General features: G+C 38.7%; 1 protein-coding gene across 1 annotated transcript; it reads right to left on the reverse strand.

Annotated features, from left to right (window-relative positions):
- Positions 1 to 2,216: 2,216 nt before the first annotated feature.
- LOC141134812 (olfactory receptor 5G25-like) lies at positions 2,217 to 2,963 on the reverse strand. The gene has a single exon (XM_073624247.1). The coding sequence runs from the start codon at positions 2,961 to 2,963 to the stop codon at positions 2,217 to 2,219; it is 747 nt and encodes a 248-aa protein (XP_073480348.1).
- Positions 2,964 to 14,915: the final 11,952 nt, after the last annotated feature.

The raw sequence follows: 14,915 nt of genomic DNA on the forward strand, positions 1-14,915 counted from the left end.
GTTACAGCTTTTATCCACTCACCTATTTTCCTCAATTGCCTCTGCACATTTGAAATAAATTGCACGCATAAACTGCAAAAACAATATCAGTTGTTTACTGTATAGTATTTTTAGATTTATAATTCTTCAATAGATATGGATTAAAGGATTTTTTTGCTATTGGTTATGAGTTTGTTAGTACCATCAAAATTGTCTTTGAAGGTTCTCATTTATCCATCCATGATAAAGCTAGTAGTAGTTAGTCATATTCAACTGGACTTGTTCTGTGATGTTTGAAAGTTTCCAAGCCACTTTGTCAGCTCTGATAAGTGATAGAAACATACCCCACAGGAGGGAGATATACCTCAGTCCAATCATCATGGAATGTGTGAAGGCAGAGGTCGATTGTCTAAAATGATGGGTGTTGTGAAGATTGTGGAACCACCCTGTTCTAGTCATATAATCCCATCCTATAATCTCATAATGTGGTTTTAACTACCCCATTGATTTCACAATTTATTAGTAATTAGAAAGCAATCCCCTTGTCAGTGCAAATTAATATCAGCTGGATTAGTCTCAACTGATGGCCTATAAAAAGATGTCTCATTACCAAGGTGTCACACAAGAAACATCTCATGATGTTACCCATCATGAGATGTTTCTTGTGTGACACCTTGGTGTCTCTCAAGACCTTCGCAACCTTATTGTTGCAAAATATACTGATGACATTGGTTACAGAAGAATTTCTAAACTTCTAAATGTTCCAGTGAGCACTGTTGGGGCCATAATCTGGAAGTGGAAAGAACATAATTTCACCATAAACCGGCCACAACCAGGTACTCCTCACAAGATTTCTGACAGAGGAGTGAAAATTATCAGAAGAGTTGTCCAAGAGCCAAGGACCACTTGTGGAGAGCTTTAGAAAGACCTGGAATTAGCAGGTACAATTGTTTCAAAGAAAACAATAAGTAATGCACTCAACCGCCATGGCCTGTATGCATGCTCACCACGCAAGACTCCATTGCTGAAGAAAGAGCACATTGAAGCTCATTTAAAGTTTGCTGCACAACATTAAGACAAGCCTATGAAAAACTGGGAGAATATGGTCTGATCAGATGAGACCAAAATTGAACTCTTTGGATGTCGTAATACACACCATGTTTGGAGGTCAAATGGAACATCACCCCAAAAACACCCCCATACCAACAGTGAGGATTAGAGGTGGTAACATCATGGTGTGGAGCTGTTTTTCAGCATACAGTACAGGCAAACTTCATGTCATTGAAGGAAGGATGGATGGAAAAATGTACCAAGACATTCTTGATAATAATCTGCTGCCATCTACCAGGATGATGAAGATGAAACAAGGGTGGACATTTCCGCAAGACAATGGTCCCAAACACAAAGCCAAGGAAACTCTCAATTGTTTTAAAAGAAAGAAAATAAAGCTGCTAGAATGGCCCAGCCAATCACCTGACTTGAGTCCAATAGACAATCTATTGAAAAAACTAAAGATCAGAGTTCATAGAAGAGGCCCACAGAACCTGGTCAGATGGAGCATAGATTTTTGAACCACAAACTAGAAAATCACTGCACAGGGTGTGTCTGAGAGTGCAATACATCACATCAGCGACCTGTGATTCACTGCTATTGGCTGTATATCGAGGTTCCTTTCTACAACCCTGCAGGGTACAATGCTCATTTTGACAAACATGAGAATGTGTGGCAAATGTTTCTGGTGAGTCTGAACCCAACGGGGAAGTGGTGGCACATTTATCACATGGTGTGGTGTCGAGATATTTAAGTTTTAGTTGATCATCATGGACCAATTACTGGAAGATATCTTACTCATTTATGAGACATATGGACTTTATTTATTCATTTGGACTCTATTTTACACTTTCTCACATGGTAATAATTTACTTTGTCACTTTTTGCTTGATTTTTTATACCGTTTATGCATAGGTTATGATAAGCTTTGATTGCTCTCTTCTCTAGCGCCGCTGTTTATCATATATATCATACTGTATATATTTTGGTGAACTTTTCTTATATTATAATCTATGGAAATTACTAAAGATCGGAGTTCATAGACGAGGTCCACGGAACCGTCAAGATTTGAAGACTGTCTGGAATAATGGGCCAAAATCACACCTGAGCAAAGCATGCGACTAGTTTCTCAATACAGGAGGCTTTTAAATATTTACTTTTCTATCAGATTTGCATTTTTTTTTACATTATGATTTTATTTTCTCAATAGCCTTTTTAAAGTCCTTGTTCCTGAAGGTGTATATGATCGGATTAAGCAGTGGGGTCATTACAGTGTAAAAGAGAGAGAGGATCTTGTTCAGAATATCTAGTTGACCTTTTGTCGGAATCAAATACACAGCAATTAGCGTCCCGTAAAAAATGCACACTGCGGTCAAGTGAGAGCTGCAGGTGGTGAAGGCTTTTTTTCTTCCAGTAATTGATTTAATTTTGAGTATAGTTATAACAATATAGATATACGAAATAGCAATTAATATAAAAGGTGCTACAACACAGATGAAACCTACTACATATGTCTGATTATGGATCCATGAAGTATCAGAGCAGGAAAGCTCAAGTATGGGTTCATAGTCACAGAAGAAGTGATGAATGATGTTTGGTCCACAGTAGTATAGGCTGCACAAAGAAATTGAATCAACCAATGTCATTGTAAAACCCAGTAACCAAAGGGTAATCATTGATTTAATGCAAACTGATTGGTTCATTATAGAGTTGTAATGCAGGGGCTTACAGATGGCCAAATACCGGTCATAGGACATCATAGTCAGTAGAAAACACTCTGAGGCCTCAGCATGTGCAAATAAGAAGAACTGGACGATACACCCAGCTAGAGACATGGTACATCCATCATGTAAGATAATATAAAGAAGGTTGGGAAGTATATCTGTAGACAGAATTATATCAAGCAATGATAGTTGGGTGATGAAGAGGTACATGGGAGACTGAAGTGTTTTACTCAGATGAAATAAAATCACAATAAAAAGATTTCCAAAAATAGTAACACAATATATGAAAAACAGCACCAAGAAAAATAGAATTGTTATGCTTTTAATTTTTGGAAAACCTGTCAGTACAATATAGGTTACATTATTGTGATAGCCCATTTGGTAAGAGAATATAAAAATACACAATAATTTTGGTTCTAACCAGGTGAAAATCCTCTACGTTCAACTCCTCACAATTCTGGTGGATGGCAAAACCAAAACATCATTTAATCTGACATCTATTCATTGAATTTTGTTAAGATACTTTTTCAATACGTTACTATCCAGCTGAGTTTTAACCTTTCTACATCATTTTGTGTTATCAGCAAAACATGGTCACATTGCTCTGTATTTGATTTTTCAGTTAATTAACACAAAAATAAAAACAACTAGGCTTAATATTATTTGTTGATGTACACCTCTCAACCATATTGTCTAGCATTCTAAAAGGCCATCTGATAAGTGAATATAAAGTTATTAATAATTTAGCTTGGAACAAGATATTCATCCTGATAGTCAGCCTCACACAACTAAAGTGGTTTTGGTCCAGTGTAACCCAACCGGAAAAAAAAAAAAAGATGTTCACCTGCCATTTGATTATCCAAGATTCCATTTTTATAAAGTTTTATGAAGTTTTTGTAAAGTTCCACTATCCTGTTGAGTTTTAAGAATTATTCCTAATGGAGGCCATACACTAACAGAAAAATCATTTGAAATTTGCTAATTTCAAAGTTCGATTGTTTTTTTGTACAATTAATGGGTGTTAATTGAAAAACGTTTCAGACTGTAAAGACCCAAAAAAATCAAATGAAAAGTTTGAATATTTTTTACCAACAAGCAAGAAATCTAAAAATGCATATATTTCTCGGGCCAGCAAAAATCATTGTGTGTGAAATGCGCATGGCCAGAGAGAACTAACCTGAAGTTCAAAGTTTGTGTGAACAAACGTTCATCTAGAAACAGCAACAATCCACAAACATCAGCACTACAGTATGACTGAAGGCATGTACTGTATATGACCAAATACAGCAGCAAAAAAAATAAAAATGAAAAAGGACCACAGAAGAGTGCAATAGTAACTTTATTGACTTAATACATAATACATAATACAATACCTTAATAAACATTTTAACAGATTACATTACTGTATGAAATAATTTCACCTCCTTTTTGTCCCTAGTGCTTTGTCCAGTGCCCTGCCTGCACTTTTTTATTATATATACTGTTCTTTCTGCCTGGAAACTTGAGAATGTCCATGGCACAAAAAGTGCCTCTTTAAGTCAAAAGCGGTTTTCGACCAGCTAGATAGTAAATTAGAATCACTTGCAGAATTGAGCAATAATGTTTCATGGGGAAATTCATTTTATGATTATTATATTATTAGTTTTTATAATTATTTATAGAAATAGAAGAGGGGGGGGGGCTGCGCTAGCCAGAAAAAACAGACTGCTGTAAATCTCCGTATGTGGTCAATTACTATGTGCTAATAACCCATAATACATAAAATCGCATAATGAATACAATCGCATAGGTTTGTGTTAATACTAAAAACCTTGTGAAATCGTGGTTATAAAGATCTTGTGTTGATAAAAAGAAATGTGTAAAGACGTCTTCATGTAAATAATCCAAAGTGAATATATCTAAAATACATTCAATTCATATAAAAAATAAAAATCAGAGATGCATCCTTATAAATTGTGCAAAACATATGATATAGAGTGCAAGTGCTTAAGGTGATCTAAATATCTCTATTCAGACAAATCAATCCAAAAAATATAAATAATAAAGTGATAAGTGGCATAATAATAATACAATGTCCCAACAGTGGTGATCTTAAAATACTGTGCTAATCTGCAATTAGAATAGTAACTGACATGCCAATAAGTGCAGCAACTTAAAGTGCAATGCGCTAATGTCTTTTAAGGTGCACAAAAAAAGTCTTAGTGCTCAAGTAGACGGCAGTGGGGTGTCTGGGATGCAATTCACTCTGTGTCCTCTTCGTGCATAATACACTACAAGTGAATGTACTCACATTAAGCAGTGTATAGACAAAACCTTTCTCCTACGAGCAGCGAGCTTGTTATTTCTTTTTATCAACACAAGATCTTTATAACCACGATTTCACAAGGTTTTTAGTATTAACGCAAACCTATGCGATTTTATTCATTATGCGACTTTATTCATTATGGGTTATTAGCACATAGTAATTGACCACATACGGAGATTTACAGCAGTCTGTTTTTTCTGGCTAGCGCAGCACCCCCTCCTTCCATTTCTGTTTATTTTGGGTTTGTGCTTGGCCCTTTTCCGGTGCGTGCAGCTGTCCAGTCGCATACGTTCTCTCCAGCTTTCATCCTTTTTTTCTTCCTTTCTTTTTCCAATTGGGTAGCGCAGGAATATTTCTATTATATTATAATTATTTATAGATATTTATTATATTATAATTTATGATTTCATGTTTCAAACTTTATCATACCCGGGATGTCTACTAGACTTTTGTTTGGACAGATTTAAGTGAGTTATTCCTAAGAATTACAGGCCTACAATATAAAACGACAAATTTCTATGTTAAACAATGTACCGCTTTGAGATTCAAAAATCTGACATAATCATACCGCCAGGGAGGCTACAGGCCAACTTACTAAAATGGCCATATCTTACCTGTACGATGAATTTTTTTAAGATAAAGCTGATCAACCCCCAGGGTATAAAAAAAGCATTTAGCAAATACTATAACTCCTTATGCAATCTGAAGGATGACCCCAATACCAAGTAACCCACTTCCTCTACCATAGTGTCTTTTCTGCAAATCCATTCAATTACCTAATCTAACTGATTCATGATAAGGAGATCCTACATACCCCATTCACAACCCAAGAGATAGATAAAGCTATTAAAATCTCTAGACATGTGCATTTGTTTTCGTCCGAATGCATTTCTGTCCAAATTTCAGGTATTTTCGTTATCGTTTTACCAAATGATAAGGAAAGCACAATATGAAAACCGAAAGATCCGACATAAACAAATGCTTTATTTCCGTTTTTGTTGCGACAACAGTTCGATATAGATAGGGGATTCTACATGACGCTGACAATACCAATCTGTGTCTATCGAACCTGTGGTTGAATGTGCCTAACCTTAACTCTATTAGTCCAAAATTATTCTACAAGTAGACCATTCAACATGAACAACGAAGATTTGACAAACCAACGAAAAACATACAAACGTCAAATCTTTGGCTTATGGTGTCTGTCGAAAGTTCTAAGAAGATTCGACGGAGCAGCTAAACTGTACAACGCTGCAATCGTACATTTCCAGTCAAATGCATCCACCCATAGGCTATAGAAAAATTCTAATGTTGGTTGACTAGTAAAATAATTAATAAATATAATTATTACTAGTCATACAACATTAGAATTCTACCCTTTCTAGCTTGTTATGTTTGATTATGTCAGATTATGTAGGCGGAAAATTTGACCGGAAATGTACGATTGCGGCGTTGTACAGTTTAGCTGCTCCGTCGAATCTTCTTTGAACATTCGACAGACACCATAAGCCTTCAATGACAGATTCGACCTTAATTAATTTGGATTTTCGGACAAATGCAATTTTTAAATAAAAACAAAATAAATAAAAATTTCAGGAGTAACTAAATAAATTTATTTTTCGGACGAAAACGAAATTCAGAAATGAAATATTTCAGTGTGCACATGTCTATAAATCTCTCCCCAATAACAAAGCAGCCGGTACTGATGGCTTTGTTGCTAAATACTACAAACAATTCGCACCCATTCAGGTGGAACTTCTTGCTTCACTGTTCAGTGCTGCTGCACTCTATGCTGACCTCAAGGATTACTATTATGCCTCATTACTGGCACAACTCAAACCATGACTTCTGCCCCACTCACAGAATATATGGAGGGAGTTAGAAGCTCTCCAAATCCCTGGTCAAAATCTTTATGAATGGCTTATTAGCACCCTCCAGATACGCAATAAAGACAAACTTCTATCACCCACTATACTGGCCTCTCTTTCAGCATTGCCCCTTCTGGTGTTTTAAAATACCACAGGGTACCTCTCCATTCCAATCACTGTTCCCTTCATCCATCATCAATATAATAACCCTAACACTGGAAACAAGACCTGTCCCCTAACCCATCCGAAATGATTAACACCACCCACCAACATTTTCTATGGGAGAAATCTCTCACCCTACAGCACAAAACACTCCGTTCCTTTGACCTTATATGGAAATCTTGATCCCTACGGTACCCCTCATAGGTTCTCAGTACTTCGAACCTAACTGATGTAACCAAATGACTCCAATGTATGCCTAAACCTGACACATACATGCTTCTCTGATAAATAACCGCTAGTGCCTTGTACCTCCTTTATATTCTTATCGGTATTCTCTATCTATCTCTATTTACTATCTTGGTATTACTATCAAAGCGGCTATGACCACATGCAATTGATGTACTTGTTTCCTTTTGAAAACCAAATAAATATATAAAAAAAAAAAAAATTATATATATATATATATATATATATATATATATATATATATATATATAATAACTCCCAACATCAATACTCAATCTCGGGAAGGAAAAGGCAATACACAAGTGTCAGACTTATACGCCTCTGGGGTGTTTAAGCCATTTCCAACACCTCAAAAGGAATTTGATCAACCTTCTAATGACTATTTTGCAGTACATTAGAACTACTCATTGAATTATACATTCCCTGAATATATTATGACACATACCCAAGCTAGCATGGAAGGCATATCTCTCTTTTATCCATTTTTACAAGACAAACTAACTTCCACCAAATCCAACTCCCAGATTAAATGGGAACGTGAACTAGGAACCTCCTGTACAGAAGCTTAATGGTTGGATGCACTAAATTCTCTATTTAAGGGTTCTAAATCTGATAATCTTTGTGAATTGTCTTACTAAATTGCCTTATACTGGTACAGAACACCCCACATACTACATGCGGTAGACTCTTCTTTATCACTTCTTTGCTGGAGAGGCTGCAAATCCCATGGCAACCTCATGTACATACTTTGCTCCTGCAAAATCTGATTATTGGCCTGCCATCTTTCGATTAATCCAGAAAGTTATGCACATTCAAATTAACCCCTTGCCTGAACTAGCCATTTTGAAACTTAGGTATTGACAAATTCCCTCCCTCACTCAGATGTATAGTTATTAATATACTGTTATCTGCTAGACTAGTCATAACCCACAACTAGCTCTCTTCTACCTGTCCTTCATACTCTGAAGTAGTTGCCCTCACTCAATCGCATAGCACATATGAATGCATGTTTGCTTCAAGCAAAGGCCACCTATGTGCAGCCCAAGAGAAATGGTTCTCTTGGTCTACTTGATATGCTAAGGAGTATGCTACCAAAAACTAGTACGGCATGTATAAGATAATTTAATTTTTTCCTGATCTTGATGAACTCCCTTCCAATACCGTTGTTCTGTTTTCCTAATGAAATTCTTTCTCATGAATATGTTACTTGAACTTAAATTTGAAGTGTAAGAGCATTGATGGCAACAGTCTATATGTTTGCTTTTATTTGCATTTGTTATTTGACACCTACAATCCTGTATTGTAATAATATTCATGCAAATTTCAATAAAAACATATTTTGAAATGAAAAAAAAAAGTATATGCAAATCTTACTGATCATTTTCTTTAGAAAGCCCAAAGAAGCAAAGCCTTCCCCCTGCCAGAATACTGTAGACAAGGATCCTTGCTCTCTACTTGGAATCTATGATCTCCCTGTAGAGGTCTGATACAACCCCTGATCAGAGCTAGTATGTTTTAGCCAGCAAGAATCATGAGTTTTGCTGAATGTGGCGCTATAGGTCATGTTAGATCTCTGCAGAGAGACTACCTTTTCCACATAGAGAGACGGTGTCCTCTTCAGCATGCTAGCAGGGGAGAGGCTTTTCTATATAGTCTGTGGCTTCTTTATAAATGAAGCCAACCAACACTTGAAACACCCATTTTTTTTATACGCCTGGGGAGCATTTAGCTGATTTAAAAAGAAATTGCATTTTCCAGAATAATCTTCCCTGTGAAGATTATTCCGGAAGACCCATGGGCCTGTTTCTTCCATGGGACAGAGGGGCTTGTTAGAACATATAAATCCTCAATAATTCCCATCTTATTGAATTCAGCTAAAAGCTTAATATGAAAAAAAATGGCAGGAGGCAGAGGGTCTAAAAATCCGGGACTGGATAGCTAGGGTTAATGAAATCTACATCTTAGAGAGGATTGAGGAAGGAGATACAGTGTCGGGGGCTGGAGTTGACTGCAGGGATAAATGGTCCAAATGGGTATTGTTTAAAAAATCAAGGAGATTTTAAGCTATTAAAGTGAGCAGGATAATGTATTTAAACACACAGATTAGTACTAGAGGATAGGGGTGGGGGGGGGGGTTGTAGCGATAATTAGGGGTTTCATTGGTATTTATGAACAGTTTTCTGGTTTGTGATAACTTGAAATATGTGCTTGTTGTATTATTATATAAACTAAATAAAGAATTAAAAAATAAATAAAGAAAAAGAAAGAAATTGCAGTTGGGAAATAATAAATATAAAATATTCATGTGCAATATTTCATATCCTACAACCTCTGGGGGAATCTAGAATGGAAAAGGACCTGGGGGTCCTAGTAGATGATAGGTTCAGCAATGGCATGCAATGCCAAGCTGCTGCTAACAAAGCTAACAGAATATTGGCATGCATTAAAAAGGGGATCAACTCCAGAGATAAAACAATAATTCTCCCGCTCTACAAGACTCTGGTCCGGCCGCACCTAGAGTATGCTGTCCAGTTCTGGGCACCAGTCCTCAGGAAGGATGTACTGGAAATGGAGAGAGTACAAAGAAGGGCAACAAAGCTAATAAAGGGTCTGGAGGGTATTAGTTATGAGGAAAGGTTGCGAGCGCTGAACTTATTCTCTCTGGAGAAGAGACACTTGAGAGGGGATATGATTTCAATATACAAATACCGTACTGGTGACCTCACAATAGGGATAAAACTTTTTCGCAGAAGGGAGTTTAACAAGACACGTGGCCACTCATTAAAATTACAAGAAAAGAGGTTTAACCTTAAACTACGTAGAGGGTTCTTTACTGTAAGAGCGGCAAGGATGTGGAATTCCCTTCCACAGGCGGTGGTCTCAGAGGGGGGTATCAATAGTTTCAAGAAACTATTAGATAAGCACCTGAACGACCGCAAAATACAGGTATATACAATGTAATACTGACATATAATCACACACATAGGTTGGACTTGATGGACTTGTGTCTTTTTTCGACCTCACCTGCTATGTAACTATTTAACTATATTTACTTCACTAAAACTTGATACACACATAAATACAATAGTCATGAAGTTAGATGATTAGACATTGGCAAGTAATAATATTGCAGGTACAAAATGTGAGGAATATTATAACAATACACTGAACCAGGAAAGCTCAAATTCCAAATGTATAATACATTCTGTTTTTTTTTTTTTTTTAATAATTGGAAAAGATCTGGTTAAATTGGGTGGTGGAGAGAAGCTCTAAAACATATAGAATGTTATACATCTTATACTTCTAAAGTTGTTCATCTGTATGAAAACACAAAACAATAAGTCAATGCTTTGTCTATATTTTCATTACTATTCAAACAATTGTTACATACTGCACCTCAATTCCATGCACATTTTTAGAGATGACGTCTTGATGTAATAGTTTACTTTGAAAATCTCATAGCAAACAATGTCAGATCAGCTATTGTATAGTTTGATGGAAATAATCTACCACTTAGAGTAAATTATTAGTATCTGTTATTAACTGAGTTGATCTGAAACACTTTTATACATTTACTCCTCCTTGTTTGGCTGTGTTTTGCATGGCTAATTAATCTGCTAGCTAATAACCTTTTAGGAATACTTTTTTAGACTATATTTCTCCTGACACACACCCTTTATTAAACTTAAATTGAAAGCAGTAAGGAACTCCATGTTTATTGTTACAGCTTTTATCAACTCACCAATTTTACACATTTGCCCCTGCACATTTTAAATAAATTGTATTTATAAACTACAAAGACAATATTATTTGTTTACTGTATAGTATTTCTATATTTATATTTATTATATACTGTAGATATGGAATGCAGGATTTTTGCTATGGATTATAAATTCGTTAGTACCATCAACATCGTCTGTGTGAAGGTTCTTATTAATCCAGGTCATGGTACAGCTTGTAGTAGTTAGTCACTTTCAACTGGACTTGTTTCTCTATTGTTGTAGATTTTTTGTAGCTTTTCCAAGACACTGCCAAAGTTCTGATGAATAATATGTACATATCCCAGCACAGGTACCTTAAACCAGCCATTATAAAATATGTCAAGGCAGATGATGATTGTCCACGAACAGGATGGGAGTTATGAAAATTGTGAAACTTCCCTGTTCTACCTATATAATTCCATCCTATAATACCATAATATGGTTTTGACATCTCTACCACAGTGATTTCACAACAATTCACACTTCATTGTGCAACACCTATGTATATTTCTGACACCAAGGATATGGCAATGTGCATTTATCAGCAGCAATGAGCCAGAAGAAATGCTTGTGCAAAAAAAAATTATAGATAGATAGATAGATAGATAGATAGATAGATAGATAGATAGATAGATAGATAGATAGATAGATAGATAGATAGATATATCTATAGATAGATATCTATATATATCTATCTATAGATATACCTATCTATAGGTATATCTATATATATCTATATATAGATATAGATCTATCTATCTATCTATCTATCTATCTATCTATCTATCTATCTATCTATCTATCTATCTATCTATCTATCTATCTATCTATCTATGTATATGTAGGAAGGCCAGTATGGTGGCCTGAATTTATGGGAGGAGCCCGAGGGGTCTTTAACCAGCCCGCTCACCTGTGGTGCTTGTCGGTTTCCTGTGCGCGATATACGTCACTAGGCCGACTATTCCGATTTCAGCGTTCGCAAATACTTGGCTCACAAGTTCCCGCATTCGTGATCTCCGTGCCCGAGAGTTTTTGAAGTCCGCGTTTACCGATTCGTTCGCACCACGCGTCTGGCTGGGCTGTCGCAGGTAGGGTCCCCTCGGATTTTTGTTTTTACGTACGTTATGTCATGTCACTAAACCGTGGTATCAGAATTACGAATCACTCGCAAATTTCACGAACGTAACCGCATGTGTATTACTCGCACTGTCGTCATGTTACCATTTCGCGTTATCTGAGGAAACCATAGCGACGCAAGCGTCGCTTCATTTCAGACAGGTCTTAATTGTTAAACATGTGTCAGCAGACAGCCATAGTGATTCGTAAATGCATAAATCTTTTCGAACCACGTCAGTTCGATACCAATCATTTCTCATTTCTGAAACATTTCTAAATACATTTCTAACATTTCAAACCATTTCAAATCATTTCTCATTTTAGTCACGTACCGCGCTCCGATCCGAATCCAGTCGCACCTAAAAGATGCACCGATTCACTCCGGTGTTCCCCAAGTAGTTACGGCCTCATTTCAGTACATGCTCCAGAGTCACGTCATTATCAGTCGTTATGACTCATTGATTCGTACCTCTGTCATGGTTATCATTTCATTTCCACGTATCACGCTCCGATACGAATTCAGTCGCATGGAAATGCACCGATTCGTCTCGGCGTGCCCCAGGTATTACCCACATTTCAGTACATGCTCCAAAGTCCGATTCGTAGTCAGTTGCTACAGCAGCACGACCGATTTGCGCCTCTGTCATGGCAAACAATATGTTACACCTGCACTTACCGCGCTCCGCTTCGAATCCAGTCGCATCCTCCATGCACCGATTCGTTACGGCGTGCCCCAGGGCTCGGCCTCATTTCTGAAACATGCTCCAGAGTCCGGATCATAGCTAGTCGCAGATATCGGGCGACCGATCCGCATCTCTGTCATGGAATTGCTATCATTTCACTCCCACAGCGCATCACCGTTTCGAAACCAGTCGCATCCGAGATGCACCGATTCGTCACGGAATGCCTCAGTTGTTTCGGCCGTATCCATACCTATACCAGAGCTCGGTGCGTTGCCAGTCGCAAAATGCGGCACAACCAATTCGAGCCTCGGTCAAGGTAAACATTTCTCTCATTTCGTTTCTTACTGCGCTCCGATTCGAATCCAGGTGCATCAAACATGCACCGATTCATCCCGGTGTGCACCAATGTTTTTCAGTTGCCTCATTTCAGTACATGCTCCAGAGCCCGGATCACGGTCGGATCAGTCACGACACGACCAAGCCGGACCTCTGTCATGGAGTTCACTCATTTCATAATCAAGGCAAACATTTCAAATCATTTCATTGTCACAAGATTGTAAGCACCATATAAGTCATTGCTTCAAGTTAGTCAGCAAACCCTTCACGAACTATCACCTTTCATTTTCCTCCAGGTCAGTCAAAGTTCAGTAGGTCCACCCTGCACCAGGTTGGACGATATCCCCCCAGGTAAAAAAAAAAAAAGTGGGAGAAAATAAGTCGGGTAAGTATGACTCAGGGAATCAAAGGAAAAACTTGAAATTTATGTCACCCCCAATAGGTTACAGTCAACCAAAAATAAGAGCTCAAGGACAGGATATTCTCACCAGATCAACCATGTCGCAGGCCGGCAGCGAAGACTTCACGGCCCCTCTGTCACCTTCCCCAGTCTCAGAGAGCGGCAGTGTGCAGTCCCTCAGGGGATGGACTATCCCCAAACTGACGGCAGAGCTAAGACGCAGAGGTGTGCCCTTCCCCGCCACAGCGAGGAAAGGCGAGCTGTTCAAACTCCTCTTTCCCCCACCAGCAGCAGGACCCAGTACCCAGCAGGCATCCCTCCAGTCAATATCTTCAGCCATCTCACAACTTCACACGATGGTGTTGTCCCTGTCTACCTCGGTCACAAACGTACAAACCAGGGTGGCACTCCTGGAGGCACGACTGGCCGCGGCTATCCCCGACCCAACCGCAACCCAAACCTTAACACCCCTTCCTGCAGGTACCTCAGGCTGGAGCCCCATTGTCTACCCCTCCCATTTGGTTCCAACCAGCATCAGGAAGGACATTTTGGACGGCAGGGACGTCAACCTGGCCTCTCTCCTTATTTCTGTGCACGATCTGGCAGAAAATAAGGCCTACTCCTGGGGTGACATATCGGTGGTCCTTAAAGCCAAAGACCCCAGACTGAACCGCAAGTTATCCGTCCCAGAATTCACCCTGGCCTTTGGCATGCTGAGAGACGTCCTATGCTCAGCCGCCCCCAGCAGAAGGGAAGAGCTGGACTTATACCTCCATACGGTAGTAGACTTGGGCTACAAGTATGGAGGATTTTCCTACCACCGTTCCTTTTCCGCAAAAGCTGCTGCCAGACTCACACAGTTCCAGACAACAACAAATTGGAGTCTCATGGACACAGAGCTGTTCTGCCGCCATTTTGCCGGCTTACGCTCACCCCTGTGTGCGATTTGCCAATCCTCCACCCACACTGCCACCTGGTGCGCCAATGCGACAACCAGACGTCCCTTCGAATTTCCCTCTACCTCCGGTGCACTTCAGGGTCAGTCGGCCCCTGAACAAACGCCTCAGGTGGACAAATTCGGACGCCCAGTCCGAACCGTGGGAGGGGCAGCCATCTGCAATAATTACAATTACGGGTCCTGCAACTTCAGTCAGTGCCGCCTACTCCACATCTGCACCTTATGCCAAAGAGCCCACCCAAGAAACCTGTGCAAAGTCAAACAACAGAAGAGGGCATGACTAAGCCGGATCAATGTCTTATGGCTAGGACTCTACCTCACCTCACA

The sequence above is a fragment of the Aquarana catesbeiana genome, linkage group LG03 (genome assembly GCF_042186555.1).
Source record: "Aquarana catesbeiana isolate 2022-GZ linkage group LG03, ASM4218655v1, whole genome shotgun sequence".
NCBI lineage: Eukaryota > Metazoa > Chordata > Amphibia > Anura > Ranidae > Aquarana > Aquarana catesbeiana.